General features: G+C 43.0%; 1 protein-coding gene across 1 annotated transcript in view; it reads left to right on the plus strand.

Annotated features, from left to right (window-relative positions):
* The window catches only part of MTHFD1L (methylenetetrahydrofolate dehydrogenase (NADP+ dependent) 1 like), a 221,647-nt gene that overhangs the window by 151,438 nt on the left and 46,759 nt on the right, over positions 1-23,450 (plus strand). Inside the window, exons 22-26 of the mRNA XM_037819428.1 lie at positions 4,947-4,988; positions 5,779-5,879; positions 6,361-6,538; positions 20,412-20,519; positions 22,984-23,136. Of these exons, the coding sequence (XP_037675356.1) occupies positions 4,947-4,988; positions 5,779-5,879; positions 6,361-6,538; positions 20,412-20,519; positions 22,984-23,136 (582 nt within the window). The remainder of the gene's footprint in view (positions 1-4,946; positions 4,989-5,778; positions 5,880-6,360; positions 6,539-20,411; positions 20,520-22,983; positions 23,137-23,450) is intronic.

A 23,450-nucleotide genomic window follows, 5' to 3' on the forward strand; every position in this document is an offset into this window, starting at 1 on the left:
TTGATTTGAGTGTTTGGGTTCAGGTTCTCCATGTCGTCTGGTTTTATCATATGCTTTAAGATTTTCTGTTGTTTTTGGCCTCTTGGCATTTGCTTTACTTGATCTTTAATTTGTTAGAATTGCAGCTTGGTGACATACACTTTCTCTAACTAACCAGCAGATGGCGTCCGTGAATCACTTATTCCCCTCAAGTCAGTTCTCCCCAACTTTGTGTTATGTGGGGATCTGATTCTTTTGCGGTCCAATTGGTGCACTTAATTTGGGTGTGTTGTCGGTGCTGTCTGCCCTCAATGAGGGCGTGTGCCTGAGTGGTTAGGGAGGAAGGGCAGGTTTAACAATCAAACCCCAGAGATTTAAGGCTGTTCTCTGCCACTGACACAAAAGTCCTTGGTATTGGTGTAGGTTCCCTGGGATTTCCGAGCAGTTCCCCCCTCCCTGCTGTGCTTTTCCAGGACCTCTGTTGGGGGGGGGGGGGCGTGCCACGTCACAAGTGAGCGCCGGCCTCCAGGGAAGCCCTGGGCCACCAGGCTGTGTAGGAGCGTTCCCAGCCCACTTCAAAGATGGTTGAATGGGACACGTTAACTTCCCCCTTTCTGCACAGCTCCGCTCTCCCAGCTCCGGGACAATCAGCCGTGGGTGTATTCAAGGCCACTGTCCACGGCTGATATTGTGTCGTGTGAGCAGTGCTGCGGGAAAGACTCCCTGTCAGGCTGGGTTTCTTGTCTCGGCTCTGTGCTGTGTGCTCGGCCCCGGGCAGGAGCAGCCCCGCCTGCTGGGGTGATGGCTACGAGGCTGGGTTTCTCCACTCAGCTCTGTGCTGTGTGTTCGGCCCCAGGCAGGAATAGTCCTGCCTGCTGGGGAGACGGCTGCGAGGCTGGGTCTCTCGGCTCGGCTCTGTGCTGTGTGCTCGGCCCCAGGCAGGAGCGGCCCCGCCCGCCGGGGAGACCGCCACAAGTCGTGCATCTCCCCCCTGTTTCCCTGGACCTGAGACAATCAGCAGTGGGTGTGGGAAGGAGTATCCTCCACCCCAGACACCGAGGCGTTAGTCCAGACCGCTCCCATCTTATCTGCAGCTGTTCCCGGGCTTCTTTTATTTTTTTTTAAAAACTCCAACCCACCATCTACCCCCACCGCAGCGTGGCCAAATGGATCAGCCTACTCACTCACTCGTTTCAGAATGCAGACTCCTGGTTTCACCAAACACATATTCCCTGTGACTTTAGCAGAACTTGTCCAGCTGGTGCTACTTTGGAAGTGGTGTTCTGGGTCCTTTCTGGTTTTTTATCTAGTATTTTCCACGGAGGTATTTTTTTCTCTGTCTCACCTAGTCGCCATCTTAGGTTCCTCCTCTGCACATATCTTTGAACAAACAATATAATTCACATATACATTTCCCATGGACAAGAACATTCTTTTATGCAATCCCATTAAGTGCAGCTAAGAAGTTCAAGAAATTCAACACTGATACAAAGCTTACATTCTATATTTCCTTTTTTTTTTTCTTATGTCCCATCTGTGTCCCTTTGAGCCTCCTCTTCTCCATCCTCAAATCCCATCCAGAATCATCCTTGGCATTTAATTGTCATCTATTTAGACTGGTTTTTTTTTTTTTCAACTGTGGAAACATATATACAGCCTAAATATTCCCATTCCACCCCCTCCCTAGCATTCCATTAGTGGAATTAATCACATTTAGAATGTTGCAATGCTATCACCATCCCACCATCCATTTCTAGAAGTTTCCCTTCACCGCAAACAGAAACCCTACCCTCATTTCTTAACTCCCCATTGCCCCTTCCCCCACTTCTCGTAACCCATCCTCGACTTTTCATCTCTATGATCATATTCTCTGATACTTTCTTTGTGTTTACTGTGGGGCTTAAATTTAACATCTTAAATCTATAACAATCTTGTTTTTCTTTGATACCAGCTTAACTTCAATATGACACATAAACTATGTTCCTATACTCCATCATTCCCCCACCTTTATGTAGTTCTTGTCAAAACTTACATATTTTACATTGAGTCCAAAACCACTGATTTATCATTACAGTTTCCATATTTTAGATCCTGTAGGAAGTAAATAGTGGATTTACAAATCAAAAATACAGTAGTATTGGTATTTATATTTACCATGTGATCTTTACTGGAAATCTTTATTTCTTCATGTAGTTTCAGTCAATTGTTTAGTGTCCCTTCCTTTCAGCCCACTCGGCTCCCTTTAGCATTTCTTATAGGACTGATTACTGGTGATGAAGTCCCTCCGCTTTTGATTATCTGGGAATGTTTTCATCTCCCCCTCATTTTTACCCTCCAGGCGTTTGTGAATTCTCCAAGTCTCTGATGGTTATTAACTTCTATTTGTATTCCATTGTGGTCAGAGAATGTGCTTTGAACAAATTCATTTTTTTCTTTTTAATTTATTGAGGCTTGTTTTTATGTCCCAGCATACGGTCCATTCTGGAGAAAGATCCGTGATCACTAGAGAAGAATATGTGTGCCAGTGACGCCGGATGTAATGTTCTATATATGTCTGTTAAAATTCTCTATATCTCTCTCTCCTTTCTTTGTTTCTCTGTCAATAGGGCTCCCTTTAGAATCTGAAGTAGGGCAGGTCTTTTATTAGCAAAATCTCTCAGCATTTGTTTGTCTGTGAAAAATTTAAGCTCTCCCTCAAATTTGAAGGAGAGTTTTGCTGGATAAAGTATTCTTGTTTGGAAATTTTTCTCTCTCAGAATTTTAAATATGTCATGCCACTGCCTTCTCGCCTCCATGGTGGCCGCTGAGTAGTCACAACTTAATCTTATGTTGTTTCCTTTGTATGTGGTGAATTGCTTTTCTCTTGCTGCTTTCAGAACTTGCTCCTTCTCTTCAGTATTTGAGAGTCTGATCAGAATATGTCTTAGAGTGGGTTTATTTGGATTTATTCTATTTGGAGTTCGCTGGGCATTTATGCCTTGTGTATTTATATTGTGTAGAAGGTTTGGAAAGTTTTCCCCAACAATTTCTTTGAATACTCTTTGTAGACCTTTACCCTTCTCTTCCCCTTCTGGGACATCAATGAGTCTTAAGTTTGGACGTTTTATTTTATCTATCATATCCCTGAGATCCATTTCAATTTTTTTTATTTTTTTCCCCATTCTTTCTTTTGTTCTTTCATTTTCCATTCTGTGGTCCTCGAGGAGGCTGAGTTGTTGTTCAACTTCCTCTAATCTTGTGTTATGAGTATCCAGAGTCTTTTTAATTTGGCCAACAGTTTCTTTAATTTCCATAAGATCTTCTATTTTTTTATTTACTCTTGTAATTTCTTCTTTATGCTGTTCTAGGGTCTTCTTTATGTTCTTTATATCCTGTGGCATGCTCTTCTTCATGTCCTTTATATCCTGTGCCATGTTCTCATTGCCTGTCTGTAGTTCTTTGATTAATTGTGCCAAGTACTGTGTGTCTTCTGATCTTTTGATTTGGGTGTTTGGGTTTGGGTTCTCCATGTCGTCTGGTTTTATCATATGCTTTAAGATTTTCTGTTGTTTTTGGCCTCTTGTCATTTGCTTTACTTGATCTCTAATTTGTCAGAACTGCAGCTTGGTGGCATACACTTTCTCTAACTAACCAGCAGATGGCGTCCGTGAGTCACCTGTTCCCCTCAAATCAGTTCTCCCCAACTTTGTCTTTGTGGTGTGTGGGGATCTGATTCTTGTGGGGTTCAATTGGTGCACTAAATTTGGGTGTGTTGTTGATGCTGTCCGCCCTGAATGAGGGGCATGTGTCTGAGCGGTTAGGGAGGGAGAGCAGCTTTAATAATCAAACCTCCCAGGTGTTCCCAGAGATTTAAGACTGTCGCAAGAGTCTAAGCCTTCATTTCAGTCTTGCCACAGATTGTCTCTGCTGCTGACCCACAAGTCCTTGGTATTAACGTAGGTTCTCTGGGATTTCCTAGTGGGTCCCCCTTCCCTGCTTTGCTCTTCCAGGACCTCTGCTGAGGGATGGCCATGCCACATCACAAGTGCGCACCAGCCTCCAGGGAAGCCCTGGGATGCTGGGCCATGCAGGGGCATTCCCAGCCCGCTTCAAAGGTGGTTGAATGGGATGCATTAACTTCCCCCTTTTTGCACAGCTCCACCCTCCCAGCTCCAGGACAATCAGCCGTGGGTGTATTAAAGGCCACTGTCCACGGCCGATATTGTGGCATGTGAGCGGTGCTGCGGGAAAGACTCCCTGTCAGACTGGGTTTCTTGGCGCGGCTCTGGGCTATGGGTCCGGTCCCAGGCAGGAACATCCCCAGCCCGCCGGGGAGATGGCTGCAAGGGGTGTGGTTTTTTTCCTCCTTTTGGCTTCCGTTTGCTCCCCTGGCCCTGAGAAAATCAGCAGCAGGTGTGGGAAGGGGTATCCTCCACGCCACACACCGAGGCGTTAGCCCAGCCCGCTCCTGCTGTGCTTCACTGTGTGGCTCTCCCCATCGTATCTGCAGCTGCTCCCAGGCTTTTTTTTTTTTTAAAGAGCTATCCATCTCGAAACACCAACCCACCGTTTCCCCCACTGCAACGTGGCTGAGGTACTTTCAGCCAACTTACTCACTCGTTTTGGAACGCAGACTCCTGGTATCACCAAATGCACAGTCCCTGTAGATCTAGCAGACCTTGTCCAGCTGGTGCATCACTGGAACTGGTGTTCTGGGTCATTTTCTGGCTTTTATCTAGTATTTTTCATGGAGGTGTTTTTTTGCCCTGTCTCACCTAGCCGCCATCTTAGGTTCTCCCCTTCCCACAAAGTTTTAATGCAAGTTCAATTTAGCCAGTGTTGCCAGCTAATTACAGGTTTAAAAACATAAAATGTGGAGTTAACCTCCCAAAAATAGATTGAGATTTTTTGTTTGTTTGTTTCAGATTTTTATCATTTGTGGTAAACATTTTTAAGGGTTTATTCTTGATTTTTATCTCTTATTTCAGGTAACTGCTGGTGTCCCTCTTAAGAAAGAATATACAGAGGAGGTAAGATTGGCTGTTCAAACTCTCCAGTGAGGAATCATTTAAACCCAGTTCATCACTGGCTTGAGTTAAAACTCAATCAGAGAATGAGCACTCAGCCAGTGGCCTCTTGGAAAAGAGCTTTTCTAATAATCCAAGAGGAAATGGGGAGGGGCAGGGGGAGGAGGGAATAAAATTCACTCTCTTCAATCTAAAACTGGTAGAGGTCAGTACTTTCTCCTTTCCCTCCCCCAGGGATCCCTCTGAGCAGGAGGTGGAAACAAATATGAAGCTTCTACCCACGTGTCCTTTGGACTTGAAAAAAAATGAATATTGGAGGATACACAATTGCTTTGATGACTTGCACGGTTTCCTTGACTCTTTTCTGTAAAGACTTTGATTTGATGGCAGCAGTTCCCTCCGAGCGCCTATAGGGGCCACCAGGGATCTGAGCAGGAAGTTGCTGGACAGCTCTCCTTGCCGCCAAGGCCTTGAGCCTTCTGTCCACCAACCTCCAGAGCCCATGCTTATGCCCTGGGTTTATGGCCCAGGTCTGGCAACCAGGCACTATCAAAACAGCTATCCTTCCATAAGATCCAAATATGGCATTAGACCCCCTGAATTATTCCGAAAATGAGCAGTCTGCTTCTGCAGCCAGCTTTCTTGGAGAAAGGGTGATTTATGCTACTCTTAAAGAGCTTCTAGGACAATGAAAAGAGCAAAGATGGAAGCAAAACCTTCCAGGATGGCTTTGCCGGTTGAGTCTGGCTCAACTGGGTGGGACACAACACACTGAGACCTGGTTTTCTTGCAGAACATCCAGCTAGTGGCAAACGGTTGCTGCAACCTGCAGAAGCAAATTGAGATTGCTCGGCTCTTCGGGGTCCCCGTTGTAGTGGCTGTGAATGTCTTCAAGTAAGTCACATCCCTTGCAGAGATATCTCAGGACCACCCTGTGAACTATATTTGTGTCTTGAGGGTGCTTGGTTTATCTCCATTTCATAGAAAAGCTGGCAAAATACTTGACTCTTTCTGTTTGTTTTGTTTTATTTTCATTTTCCCAGAAGTGTTCTCAAAACATTATTGGAGAAATGAAATCTGTAGAGTGAGTTACCATTTCTTTATTGTTGTTATTGTCATTTAATTCCACTCAGTATTTCTGTATGAAAGAGTGTGGATGATCAGAGAGATATATTACGGTATTTTCTCAACTTAACTTGAAATGTTCAAATTGTCTTTGAGAGAGGTTTTCTCCCCGTGCTTTTCTTTAGAAAACTTTTGATGGTTAAAATATATTCAGTGCTAGGGAGCAAAATTCTACCCAAATGGTTCGTCTTTCTTTAAAAGCATCACTAAATGGATACAGGTGCAAAACCACAGAACTTTTCATCCCCAGGACTGACACCCGTGCGGAGATCAACCTGGTGTGTGAGATGGCCAAGCAGGCAGGTGCCTTTGACGCTGTTCCCTGCTACCACTGGTCTGTGGGCGGGAGAGGCTGTGTGGACCTGGCCCAGGCCGTCAGAGAGGCTGCAAATGAAAAAAGCCATTTTCAGTTCCTGTATGATGTGCAGGTAAGATGGGAAAACCACAACAACGGTGACAGTCATAATGATGGCTGTTCTAGCTGCTAATGCTGCTGTTATGCAAAATACCAGAAGTGGATTGGCTTTTATAGAGGGGATTTATTTTGTTACACAGTTACAGTCTGTAGGCCATGAAATGTCCAAACAAAGGCATCAACAATCAGGTACCTTCACTGGAAAACCTGTTAGCTAGGAAGGCATGTGGCTGGCGTCTTCTTCCTTTGCTCCCAGGTTGTGTTTCAAAATATCATTCTCCAGAATGTCTCTCTTAGCTGCAGCAGTGTTCTTGCTTCCTTCTCCCAGGACATTTCTCTGCAAGCATGTCTAAGCATCAGCGTCAGTAAGCGTCTGGGCCTGTGTGGCTCTTTTTAAAGTACTCCAGTAAACTAATCAAGATCATGCTGAATGGGCAGGGCCACACCTCCATGGAAATAATCTAATCAAAGGTATTATCCACGGTTGGGTGGATCACATCTCCATGGAAACAGCCTAATCCAGAGATTCCAACCTAATCAACACTAATACGTCTGCTCCCACAAGATTGCATTAGAGAACGTGGCGTTTTGGGGGACATAATACATCCAAACCGGCACAATGGCTAACATATTCTGAACCTTACCTGTGTGCTGGGCAGGACTGAGAGTGTCAGGCAGACTCTCGTTTATTCCTCACTACAGTCCTCTGAGTTGGGATAACGGTTTCCCCCACCTTGCAGATAAGGCAGCTGCAGGTGAATGAGCTTAAGCCATTTGACAAGGTCACGTTGCCAGGGCCAAAACTCCAGCTCCTTGTCCCAAAGCCTGTGCTCCTGGAGCTACACTCTGCTTCCAGGTGGCAGCCTAAAGTGAGGAGGGGCTGTGGAGAGCAGGGTTCCTCAGCAGCCACCCTGAGGTTCTGCACGGGAATGAGACCTGGGAGCATCTTCTTTAAGGCTTCTGAAACCATCTGAAGTTTTTCTTGTCCACTGCTGCTACCGCTCTTTTCCCTTACTGTGGTTTTCTTGAGCTATGTCTACTATATTTGTGAACACACCTACACCGTGAGCCTTCAGTGAGATGATCAGAACGCTCCAGGACCTCACTCTTCTCAGCCAGTCCATCCTGGCACCCACCCAGATGTCTCCATTCTGAATTATTCAGCCCCAGTTCTGGCAAGTAGATTTGTCCATGATTGCTGAATGCCCAGACCTCAAGCAGCTGGAGAAACTTCTTCTCCTGTTGCTCCTCCCTCACAAATTCTGTTAGTCCCTCTCCTGAGAGGTCACAGATAGTAACCTCACTCTTCTTTCCTATTCAGATGGGATAAATCAGTAGCATAAGTGAAGAGAGGGTTTAGCAGTGTGATCTAAAGTCTCGAGCTACGTCATGAGAACCATCACAAATGTTAAGTAATGTTAGCATAAGCTAACCATAGCATTAAGGCACCCATTTGTGTGTGTGTGTGTGCATGCACTTTGCATGTATCAACTTCTTTAATCAGACATCCCTATTGGGCAAGAGCTGTGGAGAGTCCCCATTTTATAAGAAATCTAAGGTACAAGGAAATTAGGGAAGCTGCCCGCTGGCTCATAGCAAGAAAGGGGCAGAGCTGAGAGGGCGTCGAGAACGGTTAGCTCACCATCCTGTCCCGGTCTTCAGAATTCAGTCCTCTCTTCACAGGGGAGCAGGGGACACAGTATATAGGGTCAGTGACAAAGCGACCCCCTGGGAGAAGGACGACCACGATGGTGAGGGCACAGAATCCTCGGCAGGTACTCAGGACACGTGGATGGGAGGAGGGACACAGGGAGTGAGCCCAGGAAAGATGGGTGTCCTGTTGAGGGGCCGTTTTAGGAAAGAAGGACGAGGTGTTCCCAGTGACCACAGGATCATTTGGGTGCGACGGTTTGGGTTCGCCATCAGGAAGAGAGTTCTCATGAGACGTCGAGAGCTGTCTGTCACCAGAGGTGTCAGGCATAAACCAGGTTGCACATCAGGGGGGACGACACCAGCTCGAGCACCTGGCTGCAGGGACCCCACATTCCCCTGGGAAGCTTTACCCACTGGGCCCCGCGCTGCCCACGGATGTTTTACAAAAACCACCCTCAGGAAAATCACTCCTGTGTCCTGCTGCTAGTGCCCCAGACAAGACCGCCACCATCTGTACGTGAGGCAGTTTTTTTTAATGAGTGGTTTCACAAAATGTGGCTGTTTTCAAGGAGTCCATCCCAGGTGAAAAGAAGGTCAACAAGTAGAAGAAACATTTCTGGGTTTTGCTGTCTCCGATATGTACTTAACCCTAAGATGAACCCTTTTCCTTTCCACTGACATTATAGTATTTTTCTTCCCAAGTTCCCATTCTTCTTGAAAATAATGCTCTTAAAATGTCTGTACTCCTGCAAATGAAAAAGGGAGGAAATTTCTGATGATGTGGTCTGAAGTCTCACATTGAGTGGGTGGCCTAAAATCCAGGGTTCCTGCCTCCTTTCCCACTCTACTTATCTTCCTTTTCTTAACACAGGAATTAAATTTGTGCTGTGTAATTGTTCATTGGAAAATCATCACCCCAGGCTGTTGCAACATGGCATTTCTGAAAAGACCTATGGCTTCTTCTGGCTCCCTTTTTACCATCTCCCTAGTAGCTGTGATCCTCACTTACACTGGCAAGATGATTTTAGATAGAAGACCATTTACAGTCTTGTCTGGCAACCGTATAGAAATCAGGGTTGCTGCAATTAGTGACAGAGCTCCAATCTTTTTTTTTTCCCCCTGATGTCTTACAAATTCAGTGCCAGTGGAACTTTATAGCCTAAGTAATGTTTTTGTTCTTCCTTTATTGAATTGGAATTCACATAACAAAATTTACCATTTTAAAGTATACACTCAAGTGGCAATTAGACCACTTAAAAATATTGTGCAACCACCAATTCTCTCCAGTTCCAAACATTTTCATCACCCCAAAGGAAACCCCATCCCTATTAAGCAGTCACTCCCCAGGCCCTGGTAACCTGTAATCTACTCTCCAACTCTATGGCTTGACCTATTCTATATAGGTCATATGAATGGGAATCATACAATATCTATCCTTTTGCGTCTGGCTTATTTCACTCAGCATAATGTTTTCAGGATTCATCCATGTCGTTGCACGAAGCAGAGCTTCATTCCTTTTCACGGCTCAATACTATTCCATTGTATGGATGTACCACATTTGGTTTTCTGTTCATCTGTTGATGAGCACTTGGGCTGTTTCCACCTTTGGCTATTGTGAGTAATGCCACTGTAGACATTGGTGTATGAGGACATTGGTGTACAAGGACATTGGTGTACGAGGATCTGTTTGGGTCCCTGCTTTCAGTTCTTTGGGCTATGTACCTAGGAGTAGAATTGCCAGGTCATGTGGTACTTCCTTCTTTTATTCCCATGAATGGCCCTGCTGGTGCTGCTAGCTTGGTGGATGTGGGGTTGCTCTACCAGAACAAAAACTGGTATAAAATGCTTTTGGATAGACTGTCCTTCTGCCTTCGCTTCGGAGAGCACACTGGGCTTCTGTGCCCCTCTGCTACCTCCCCCAACTTTATTCCACTGGGAAATTTATTCAATACTGGACAGACAGTGTCTGAACACCCATTCCCACCCCCACCTCAGTCTCCTGTTAGACACCTGAGATGTTTTGGGGGTGTGAAGTAAGGATGGAGGACAGGACGTGATTGCTAATGTATGTGAAGTAGAAATTGTCTTGACCCCCCAGTGGAGCAGCTGGAGAGAAGTAGTAAGTCCTGACTGGGGGTGACGCCATGGGCTGGGCTTGGTGACAAAGGACCAGGCTTAAAGGAAGAATTGGCTGCACTTCTGTCCGATAGAGAATTGAGTTAAGCAGCCACGGTCATCTGGGAAACGATTTTGCGTCTCCTTTACCAGAGTCTAGTTCAAGCATAGGTTGCTGTGCCAGTTTGAATGTATTATGTCCCCCAAACGCCAGTATCTTTGATGTAATCTTGTGTGGGCAGACATTATCAGTGTTGATTAGATTGTAATTCTTTGAGTGTTTCCATGGAGATGTGACCCACCCAACTGTGGGTGATGACTCTGAAGAGATAATTTCCATGGTGGCATGGCCCCACCCATTCAGGATGGGCCTTGATCAGCCATATAAATGGGCTAAAAAACAGAAGGAACTCAGTGCAGTGACGTTCTGTAGAGGAACTACAGTCAAGAGGGACACTTTGAAGAAAGCACAGGAGCTGCAGATGAGAGACAGTTTGAAGACAGCCATTGAAAGCAGACTCTTGCTCTGGAGAAGCTAAGAGAGGACAAATAACCCAAGTGCAACTAAAAGTGACATTTTTGAGGAACTGCAGCCTAGAGAGGAACATCCTGGGAGAAAGCCATTTTGAAACCAGAACTTTGGAGCAGACACCAGCCATGTGACTTCCCAGCTAACAGAGGTTTTCCAGACATCATTGGCCATCCTCCAGCGAAGGTACCCGATTGCTGATGTGTTACCTTGGACACCTTATAGCCTTAAGACTGTAACTGTGTAACCAAATAAACCCCCTTTTATAAAAGCCAATCCGTCTCTGATGTTTTGCATTCCGGCAGCATTAGCAAACTAGAACAGTTGCTTAGGATAATGGCCCCTGGGACACCTGTTATTTAACCCTGAATAGTTATTCCAAAATAAGCAATAAGATGCAGTGGTCTGATCATTCAAAAGAAGTTTATCATGTGAAAAATGAGTATCTTTTAAACTGAAAATGCGGTGCAACGTTTTCTCTGAACCTTTAGGATCATGGACCGTGCTCCAGTTTGCTAATGCTGCCGGAATGCAAAACACCAGAAATGGATTGGCTTTTATAAAGGGAGTTTAATTTGTTACAAAGTCACAGTCTTAAGGCCATAAAGCATCCATCAGCAAAGGATACAGTCACTGGAGAAAGGCCATTGGCATCCGGAAAACCTCTGTTAGCTGGAAAGGCATGTGGCTAGTGTCTGCTTGCTCCCAGGTTGTGTTTCTTTTTTTTTTTTTTTTTTTAATCATCATTTTATTGAGATATATTCACATACCACGCAGTCATACAAAACAAATTGTACTTTCGATTGTTTACAGTACCATTACATAGTTGTACATTCATCACCTAAATCAATCCCTGACACCTTCATTAGCACACACACAAAAATAACAAGAATAATAATTAGAGTGAAAAACAGCAATTGAAGTAAAAAAGAACACTGGGTACCTTTGTCTGTTTGCTTCCCCTACTTTTCTACACATCCATCCATAAACTAGACAAAGTGGAGTTTGGTCCTTATGGCATTCCCAATCCCACTGTCACCCCTCATAAGCTACATTTTTATACAACTGTCTTCGAGATTCATGGGTTCTGGGTTGTAGTTTAATAGTTTCAGGTATCCACCACCAGCTACCCCAATTCTTTAGAACTTAAAAAAGGTTGTCTAAAGTGTGCGTAAGAGTGCCCACCAGAGTGATCTCTCGGCTCGTTTTGGAATCTCTCTGCCACTGAAGCTTATTTCATTTCCTTTCACATCCCCCTTTTGGTCAAGAAGATGTTCTCCATCCCACGATGCCGGGTCTACATTCCTCCCCGGGAGTCATATTCCACGTTGCCAGGGAGATTCACTTCCCTGGGTGTCTGATCCCACGTAGGGGGGAGGGCAGTGATTTCACCTTTCAAGTTGGCTTAGCCAGAGAGAGAGGCAGGTTGTGTTTCAAAATGGCATTCTCCAAAATGTTTACATCGGCTTCCAATGGTCTTCAAAATGTCTGTCTCAGCTTCAGCTAGCTGTGAGCTCCCGCTCTCTGAGCTTTTTATAAAGCTCCAGTGAACTAATCGAGGCCCATGCTGAATGGGTGGGGCCATACCTCCGTGGAAATTATCTCATCAGAGTTATCACCTACAGTTGGGTGGGTCACATCTCCATGGACACAACCTAATCCAAAGGTTCCAACTCAGTCAACACTAATATGTCTGCCCCTACAAGAATGCATCAAAGAACATGGCTTTTTCTGGGGGACATAATGTATACAAACCAGCACAGTTTAAGAAACTGTTAAAGCACCCCCCAAAATCAGCCTGTCATGGAGTTTTCCTTTTCTACTCTAACTTGTGACTAGTATAGCTTCACAGTTGACTAATATAATCTCTCCATATCTGTAAGCATTTTATTATAGAGCTGGAATAAAAACTGATTTTTGAGTCTATGTTATTAGCCAGCCAGTCCCTCTTGCATCCATTATTTCAGTCATTCCTCACCAATTCCTAGAAGCACACAGGCTCAGTGCTACAGTACAGACTCAGGCACAGAAGCTCAGGGAAGGGCAGAGATCTGTCAGAGCCCCACAAAGAACTGACACTTGATAGAGAGGTGGCATGTAATAGTTAGAAGAGCAGAGCCTTGGAGTCAAGTAGAATGGACTTCAAGTCTGGCCATGCCCTCAATACAGCCAGAAATATGGTCAAGTTAACTAATATCTCTGAGCCTTAACTTTGTCATCTGTAAAAAGATAGTCTGATATTACCACCAGCTTCTCCAAGATGATGGAAGGAGCAAATGCAATGTCTTGGAGTAAAATTCTGAAATGTAGAAAATTGGCCATCAGTGTTAGCTCTTCTTCCTGTCATCTGTTGGCTTCTGGAAGAGAGGGGGCTTCCCAAATTTGCCTACAAAAATTCTGTTGTGATTCAAGGCAGTTTTGTCAAACTTCAGTGTTGGTTTCCTTTCCAAGAGTTAAAACTGGCAATTAGAAGCCCGGCCTCCAAGAGCCCCGAGGGAAAAAAAAAAGACACCACCAAATTAGAGCAAGACATTTGGCATTTTTCCTTCTCCATTTGAATCAGGAGCCATTAAGGGACATCATTAAAAGCCTGTCATTTTTGCAAAGAAGGATATAGCCCAAAAACTTGCCTTGCAAGTCAGTGTCTGCATATTGCTTGTAAAATCAGGAGTTAAGATTGAAAATCTTCTTATCCTTCCTCTAACCTTGCAAACACTTTGAGGGTATAACTCTGACAGCAAGGCGAGATCGTGTTTGTTTTCATTAAAAGGTCTTTCCTGTTCTTTGCGTGAAGCCATTCTCTTGATCACAGTGGGGTCTGAATCAAGGGAGATCAAAACACACCAAGAAGCCTGAGCCAGGTCTACAGCCAAGACACTGGTTTCTGAGCTCGTGCATTTCACCGCCCATCTTTTTAGGATCTTTGCTCCCATGCTGGTCTTTTTCAGCCAGGGTGGGTTTTGTTTTGTTTTGTTTTGTTTTGTTTTGTTTTGTTTTTATTAAATTCGGTTTTATTGAAATACAGTCACACACCATACAATCATCCACGATATACAATCCACTGTCCACAGTATGATAACATAGTTATGCGTTCATCACCACAATCTATCTCTGAACATTTGTTTTGTTTTATTAACCTGGTTGGTTATTGAAGAATTATTTTACGGGCTTTAAAGATTCCAAATTGAACACAGGCCAGGTTTTGGCAGGATTTTGAGAGTTACCCTTTAATTAGATTTAGGGCAATTGTAACCAGAGCCTCAAAATTTAAATAAATAGATAAATGTGTGTGTGTGTGTATGTGTGTGTGTGTGTGTGTGTAGTGTTTAATTCATGGAATTTTAAAACTTAAAATGATATTTATGCACATCTCTGTATGTCTTTTATATGTCACAATAATTGAGAAAAACATACTCTGAAGAGAAAGGGCATCCCTTCTTTTTGTTCTCCTTGTCCCCAGACTATCATCTCCCACTTGGAGGCTCTACCCTCCTCCTGGCTGTTTCCTCCCTGTCTTCAGACTTACCCGGGGTCCTCCCGGGCCTACCAACCCTCTCTTCAGTGCCCCCCTTTCCCTTTTCTGCATATTGGAATGTCTGGAGGTTTCTATAGAAAACCACCCCTTACGTTTTCCATAGTCAATTAAGTATCTTACTCATGAATCTGTTTCTGCTACCTAAATTCTCTAACATTCTGCTTTCTTATTTATGATTGAGCTGCCTATAAAGGGCTTTGGTCTTCCAACCAGGACTGCTCCAACAAGTCCTCATAGGTCTCTTCTCCCCTGGGTTTTTTTCCATGATCATCCCCATATCACCTGCTGCTGTGCATACTGCAACCTTCTGCAGAACACCTCAGGTCTATAGCAAAGCTGGTTTCTTCTCCAACACTGGCACCTGGGTTCTTTGTCAGGTCTCCCCTGGCCTTCAGCTCCTCCCCACCTGCCAGGCTCCTCGTTCATCTGTGTCTCGTAGGTTTCATCCTATTTAAACCTATCGTTAGAGCCAGCCCACCTTTCTCAAAACATCCTGCTCACCCTGCATGATTCGGCAAGGCATGCCCCATCTGTGCATCCTCAATGGTAGAAATGACACCTGATGAAAAAGAAATAGTGGTCTATCTATGGTTCATTTGTGCATATCATAAGGATTCTTATAATTTCATTTAAATGCTCTCTCTTAGCATGACTTTCACTGTGCCACAGGTTTCTAGCGATGCATCAAAAATTCATCTAAAATTATGGGCCAGTCAAGAAAAATGGAGAGGATTTGATACGGTAAACTGCCCAAAGTCCATCCACAGTTAGTTGCTTTCCACCACCCACTCCGTCTGCTTTACTGAGTTTTAATACAAGATAAGACCATCAGAGTATTCATTTTCTCACCCTAAAACCAAGCATCTAAGGAGCATAATTTCAATATTATCTCATTATTTAAGCATTAAAGGTACCACATATTCAATAGAGAAAATTAAAACCTTAGGATTTGCAAAAAAAAAAAAGCATACGTTTTGAAATAAGATGCATTTAAATACTCAAACAGCACAGACTTCCAGTCACCCCAAACTCTGAGTGGTTTGGGGATTTGTTTGAGTGATATTAAATTATCAGAAAATGATTTCTTTTTCCTTTCACGTGAGGTAGTTTACTCTGTTCTTGAAAGAGACTTTTAGTCTTGGACCGGAAGCTTTTGCTTTGGAAGCCATTTCCAACAGATTAATAGGGAAAATATGGCCCCTATTTGTAAAATTTGAGACTCCTTCCACGTTGCATCTTACGTGCATTCACACTGGACTAATAACGAGCTCATGTTCATAAGTAAGCTTCATGGAAAGAGGAACAAGGAACCATGTCATAAAAATTACCTAAGTTTTGGTATCCCAAGTGGATTGCCCAGTCAGTCTCAGATCTTTCCCCTCGTTTGGATGAGATGGGATCTTTAAAATCACCTCTCCCTCTACATTCTGTTCATTTCACATTGTTGGAATGTTCTGTTTGTGATAAAAAATGATTGCCCGAGGGAATTCCTTAGGGCCATCATTCCTTAGGGAAAAATGCAGATTTTCTGGTGCAGAGCTTTTCTGCATTTTCCAGTCCCCTGTTGGCAGTGCTGGGCACCTCAGCAGCCATGGAAGAATGGGTACTCTTTTAGAGGTCTTCAGAGTAAGCCGTCTCCTTCAGGCTTACACAGGCTGACAGACGCCCTGTGAGCAGACCCATAGGGGTTGGCAGGGGCGCCTTGAGTGCTTGGATGCTCTGGTCTCCTGCCAAGGGTATGCTTTGTGTCAGAGATGCAGGGGCTGGGGTTCTTGGTTGCAAGGAGCTGCTCCGAGGACACCAGGTGATGCTCTGTGATGCCACCTGTCATACCCGGGCTGGCCCAGCACCGATTCACACGGACAGCTTTATGTTATACTTTTACCTTAATGCAGGAAGGGCTCCTACAATCTGCCTTGGTAGTTCATTTTAGATGTTTGCTTTGTTTAAGAAACAAAGTACAAGTGGAGAGAATTCCTGTGTCCAGAGATTTCTACTCAACTTCAAGTTTATTCATTGATCCTTCCCGTTAAATATTGTATGGGGATTGGATTATGTTTCACGGATGTCACAGCATGGGAACATTTAACTTACATGACTTCAACTCTATGGCCTTGGCAAAACAAAAGAGAAATGTGTTTTTCTTTCAACCCGGCCCACGACACATGTCACCAACTTCGTATGGCATGGGCCATAGAGACAGCAATCTGTTGCAATGCTTTGAGAAACAGTGTGGAATTAAGAGATAGTTGAGTATTTAAAGCCATGCTGTGATGTTGTCATGGGGCTTCTATGAGATTTTCAGGGCTACTGTCTTGAGAACCTGAGACTAATTCTATAATTTTATAACGAGACTGCTGTGTTACAAAGCCTTCATACCGTTGTTATTTTCTTCTGTTTCTTGCAGCTTCATTTTAACATTTTTTCTTTTTCACTTTATTTTAGTCCACTTTTGTGATACAAAAAAAAAAAGCTTCCATATTTAAGTAACTGCTTTTTTTGAATAATTGAATCAGTTTCATTCCACTAAAAAAAATGGGTCTTAAATAATTTTAATTTAATAATTGCAGCAGGCATTTCCAGAACCTTTTCAAAAACACTATCGCATCTAACTTGGACTAACTCAGCTTCTTTGAGTGTGTATCCTCACATCTACAAGATGTGTGTATAATAAAGCACAAGGGCCACCAATCCTTTAACTTAACCTTTGTGGCCTCACTCAGCTTGAATTTAGGGGTGCTCAGTGTATGCAGGAGACTGTGCACAGAGTATACTGTTTGCATAGTCATTTTCTAGACCTGCACTGCCCAATACTGTAGCCACTGGCCACATGGGGCTATTTAAATTAACTAAAAATAAATGCAATTAAGAATTCTCTTCCTCAGTTGTGCACTAGCGACATTTTGGTACTTTGGGGCCACGTAAGGCTAGCAGCTACTGGACTCAGAAGTGCAGGCAGGGAACATGTCCATCTCTGCAGAAAGTTACAGTGGACAGCTCTGGTCTGGAGTTTTTCAGTTTCCTAAGCACACATTTAAGAGATTTTGTGAGGCATTCATTTGAAATATTTGGGGTTATAGTCTTGGTGTTTGTACAGTCAAGATAGGACAAGTTGAAAAATGACCAAAGATATTCATCAGCCTTCGGGAAGTCACTTATTAATGTCAAATAATTGTGCATTTAGAAGTAGCAACAGAATATTCCCTTTTCTCAGATCCTGCCCTGTGTTTGTCACCATTCACCTCCTGACTTATGCCTTCCCCTTTGTGTTAAAAAAAACCCTTGCTATCTTTCCTTGTTGAAATCCGTTCCATCCTTCCAGGCTCTATTCACGTTCCTTCTTATCTTGACAGCTCTGACCTATTCCCTTGCCTTCCCTGCAACCCATCTTCAAAGTTTAATAGCTTCTCTCCAAAAAAAAAAAGGAATATTTATCTGGTGCACACACTCCGTTACCTCATACTTGTTATTGTGTCTCATGACCCCACACAATCAGAAGTTCTCTGCACGTGTTCCAGTTTGCTAGAGCTGCCATTATGCAAAATACCGTAAATGGATTGGCTTTTATAAAGGGGATTTATTAGGTTACAAATTTACAGTCCTAAGGCCATAAAAGTGTCCAAGCTAAGGCATCAACAAGAGGATACCTTCACTGAAGAAAGGCCAATGGCATCTGAAACACCACTGTCAGCTGGGAAGGCATGTGGCTGGTGCCTACAGGTCCTTTGCTCTCAGGTTGCATTTCAAAATGACTTTCTCCAAATGTGTCTGGGCTTCCGTCTTTCTTAGCATCTGTCTTTGAGCTCCTGTTGCATTCTTGCTTGTTCTCCCAGGGCATTTCTCCATAAGTGTCTGGGGGTCCTCTCTTAGATTCTGCAAGGCAAACTTTGGGCTTCGTCTCTTAGCTTGACATCTCCAAACGTCCTTCTGTCTGCATCTCCAAGTGTCTGGCTCAGTGTCAGCTCTTGTGGGTCGTCCTTGCTTCTCCTGGGGGCAAACTCTGCCCCTCCTTAACAATGGTACTTACAGTTTGTATGGCATGATATTTACAATGTGCTTTCTCTACATGACTTCAATGCTTGCAGTAAAATAATGTACGGTAGACTATTCGCATCCCCAGTTTAGGGGTGCAGAAACAAGAAGCAGACAGGTTTTCTGGGTTAGCCAAATAGAAGAGGTGGTCATGTTCTCTCTTAGCTCTCTTGCCCCCAGCAGCCACCAAGCTCACACATATTTGTAAGTATCTTCTCCCAGCCTGTCCCTCATTTGTACTGTCTTTATTCATAAAACAAATTTTATGTTTTGATTTCTCATGAAAGAAGTCTTAAATGTTGATGTTGTCATCTATAAAACTTTTCCTTGATGGCTAATTCTGTCATTACCTTGTTTAAGAAGTCCTTCCTACTTTTTGCTTGTTTTTCTTCCTATCAGTTTAGAGTTTTAATTTTCAAGCTTAGGCCTTTGTTCCACATTGGATTTATTTGGGGGCCTGGTATGAGTTAGGAATCCAATTTTCTTTTCCCTCTATTGGAAAACCAGTTGGATAGTCTGTTTCCCTGTTGGTTTGTGCCACTTCTGTTATATCCTATCCCACACATGCAAAGCTGCCTTTTTGGATCTTTCTTCTCTTTTGTTGGTTAATTCATCTATTCTGTGCCAATACCACATGAGACTAATCAGCATCACTTTGAATATGATACTTGGTAGGGCAAGTCCCCTATCTTTGTGGTTTTGTTTCCTACCTATTTGTGTCATTTTTCTTGCATATCGAATTTTTAAAATTGGTTTTCCAAGTAACCAAAAAATGCACCTGGCTATTTATTGGGATTGCACTGAACTGATAGATTAAGTTGGAGACGATTGGCATTTATGCAGTACTGAGTCACCTCATCTATGAACAAAGTAATTCTCTCCGTTAAAACTCATGCCTTCATTTTTTTGTTGTTTATTTGTTAAAATGTCCAGTATTTAAGTTCTAGACCACAGAAAAACTCTGTAGTATTAAAAACCATAGTAATAAAAATACATTTTAAAGCAGGTTGGGGTTCTGTCAGGGTTGAGAGGGTGGCAATAACTAGCTGTTATTGGATAACACTCCTTTCTGTGTTTATCAACAGTGATGCATACAACTGTTGGTGTGTCCATTGACAAGCGGAGTCCCTGAGGCATGCCACAAGAGAATTCAGGCCTGGTTGACATCCATTCTGTCAGCACTTATTTCAGCAGTTGTTTACAGAACAGTAAATCCAAGAACTGCATTACACTTACATATTTTCTGCCCACAGTAAAATCATGTCAATTGCTTTGCTTAAATTAGATACTCTTCATCTATAGGTATATCCCTTTCTTAATGAACCATTCTTGTTTCTTAAGATCACTTTTCATATCTTAGCAGCAATCTAAATCCAAGTTTTCCATCTAACATTATGGAAATCATTTACCCCTCCCCAACCGTTATTTGATCATATGTAGACTTCTCACATTTTTTCCCTTTCTCCATGATTTCTCATAATTTGCCAAAGTGACAGTATATTCACCTCTGGTTTTCCACAAGGGTGTTTGATCACATCAGTATTTGCATTAATCAAAGTCTCAACCCATTTCTGCTCCCAAAAATATATATACCTGTTCTTCAGTATTGCCATTTTCTCTGTCTTATAAGTGGTGTCCAGACCCAATTTAAAAACAAGCACTAAGTATTTCTTTAGGAGACTCTTGTTCTGACTTTAAAAACCATCAGAAAGCGTAGTATAAACTATTTTTTTTTTTTTTAAATGCTGCAGTGGTTAAAAATGATTGACTGAACCAGCAGCCTCTCAATTGGCTGCACATCTAAGACTTCTTATTTGCCAGCTGGCCTCTGATCTGAAAATCTCAGTACTTTTATGGCTTGATAGAAGGAGAAGAGAGTGTCAGCCTTGCTTGTCATAGTGCTGAAGGGGATATCTGGTAGGGAATTTTAAGCAATTATAAAAAATCTCACTATGTATTCTTTCCTTTAATTCTTTAATCAGTTTAAAGTTAATGATTGGATTATCCTTTGTGTTTCTCCAGCTTCCAATTGTGGAAAAGATAAGGACCATTGCCCAGTCTGTGTATGGAGCCAAAGATATAGAACTCTCTCCTGAGGCACAATCCAAAATAGATCGTTACACTCAACAGGTAAAAAAAAAAAGTACCTCTTGGGCTTTTGAAATACCTTGACTTGAGGACTGGTACATGACTCGCTGGCTGAACTTGGCTTAATCTATTTTATATTCTCAATGATTGAAGAAAAATCCTAGGGTAGAGTCTTGACTTTATTTTGAACATTGGGGTGACGGTATATACCCCACGATACATACACCATGGACTTTTGGGTTTATAAGTGCATCTGATACAGGATGGGTCCACACATTTGTAAGTGATGTGGTGTGCGATTCCCAAAACAGGGAAACACTGGACTGTCCTTTGGTGTAGGCTATGGAGTCATTGCAAGCCTCTTATTGCCTTAAAAGTGCTAGCACGGTGCCAAGTTGGGCTAGTAGCACCACAGTATTTAAAGATGGAATCATTGGCTAGTTGCTGACATTATTCTCCCATGTTGACGTCTCCTTTGTCTTTGTTATAAGTATCGCTGATCTACTTATTTTTTAATTCCCCAATTCTTTAATCCTATTTGTAAATCACAACTTGGCATTTTGTTAAATACTAACATGGCCAACCGGAGTGGCCTCCCAGGTTTGGTAAGACCGTCAGCAACTTTTTTTTTCTTAGAATTGTCCATGTGTGCTCTCAGCTTGTCCTTTAAAACAGGGATTCCCAAATGCTGCTCTGCCTACTGGCATTGTTCTGTGGCAAAATTGTCACCCATATGCAGTGAAATGAGCAAATAAAGTTAGTGTTGTGAGTTTTTAATAAAGCTATATAAGTAAGCACTGTCATTTATTCTAACATTAAGCCGTCCCTCCCTTTTTTTTTTTTTTTTTTTTGAAGTCTTAACCTGTATTTTACAGAGTAATATGGTAATGGTATATGGTTTTTTAAATATCACTACTGGCAACATTTTAAATTGGTAAATCTATATCAGTTCATAGAAATTATTTCAATAGTTGATTTATGAAATCCCAAATTCTGGGCACCATTTCTATAGAGCAATGGTGATTGTCCCTGAGCAGAATTCTTATCAGCCTTTAAGAGCCAGGATTTCACAAAGACAATGGCCTCATCCTATTATAATCTTCCAAATAATCTTTCAAATAGGTTGAATCATAAGAAATTCTATAAGGTTTACCTCTGAAGATTACATTCCTTTTATCTCTGTCTGCCTACCAAGGGAATAATCCTCAATAGTTATGTGTCAAGTATGTAGTTGTAATTAATTAGCAGAAAGTCCCTAAAGGAGTACTGTGTGCCATTTAATCAGAGCCAGGCTCTGGGGACACTGTCCTTTTTGTGAATGACCACATGTGACTTCCTGCCCTTTCACCTTTCGGACCCAGGGTCAGGCTGAGCCTTTGGTCCTTAAAAATCAGAGGCTCACAGAGTGACCTCATCTTCGTCCCTCTAATGTAATCGCAGATCAAGTAGCCTGAGTCATAAACAACACAAAGGGCCCTTTGCTTCCTGATCAGTTCTGCAAAAGAATGAGCAACAAGGTTGAAAGCCTCACTCCGGATTCTTTCTCCAGATTACCTTTCAGGGTCCCAGATATTAATAGCCTTGGAAAGTGGTTTCCACAGCTGCTACCTCGGCTTCTGCCTTGTCTGAAAAGAGCCACCCATTTTCCCAAACACATGCATAGTGGTGCCTTCTCTTAAGGAGACTCCAAATCAACACTAGACACCCTCCGCCTGCCCAGTAATGTTCATGGAGAAGAGCTTTGTCCTGTCTTACAAGCAGTTAGAGACACCCTGTGTGCCTGTGTCTGGGCCGACTTCCTGCTGCCATGGAGGTTTTTTGTTTTTTTTTTTTTTTTTAATCATCATTTTATTGAGATATATTCACATACCACGCAGTCATACAAAACAAATCGTACTTTCGATTGTTTACAGTACCATTACATATTGGTACATTCATCACCCAAATCAATCCCTGACACCTTCATTAGCACACACACAAAAATAACAAGAATAATAATTAGAGTGAAAAAGAGCAATTGAAGTAAAAAAGAACACTGGGTACCTTTGTCTGTTTGTTTCCTTCCCCTATTTTTCTATTCATCCATCCATAAACTAGACAAAGTGGAGTGTGGTCCTTATGGCTTTCCCAATCCCATTGTCACCCCTCATAAGCTACATTTTTATACAACTGTCTTCGAGATTCATGGGTTCTGGGTTGTAGTTTGATAGTTTCAGGTATCCACCACCAGCTACCCCAATTCTTTAGAACCTAAAAAGGGTTGTCTAAAGTGTGCGTAAGAGTGCCCACCAGAGTGACCTCTCGGCTCCTTTTGGAATCTCTCTGCCACTGAAGCTTATTTCATTTCCTTTCACATCCCCCTTTTGGTCAAGAAGATGTTCTCCGTCCCACGATGCCGGGTCTACATTCCTCTGCCATGGAGGTTTTATAACATGTGAGGTCAATGAGGACAGGAGCCTGATATGTGTGCTCAATGATCACTTTCCTTTCCTTTCCTTTCCTACAGGGTTTTGGAAACTTGCCCATCTGCATGGCAAAGACCCACCTTTCTCTGTCTCATGAACCTGACAAAAAAGGTGTGCCAAGGGGCTTCGTTTTGCCAATTAGTGATGTCCGGGCCAGCATAGGTGCTGGGTTCATTTACCCTTTGGTCGGAATGGTAAGTGAGGAACATTCTCCAAACACCTTCCCCTTCTGCATTGTCATGACACCCACAATCGTTATGCTCTGCCAACTTTTTGAAAATCCTGTAATTAATCATCTCTGCTACTTTTTCTAAACACCTTCTCCCATGCACACACACAAAACCCTCTGCCCTTGTGATTTGGGGTCTGGTTTTAGATCGTGTGTTCAGGGTCCCTAATGCTGTAAAACTGATTCCGCTCATAAGACATTGAGGAGATTGACTCGGGAAATTCAGAATGTCATTTGAATGGTAGAATCACTTAGTACAGGGCTTCTCGATCCTTTCAC

Source organism: Choloepus didactylus, chromosome 2 (assembly GCF_015220235.1).
Source record: "Choloepus didactylus isolate mChoDid1 chromosome 2, mChoDid1.pri, whole genome shotgun sequence".
Taxonomy (NCBI): Eukaryota; Metazoa; Chordata; class Mammalia; order Pilosa; family Megalonychidae; genus Choloepus; species Choloepus didactylus.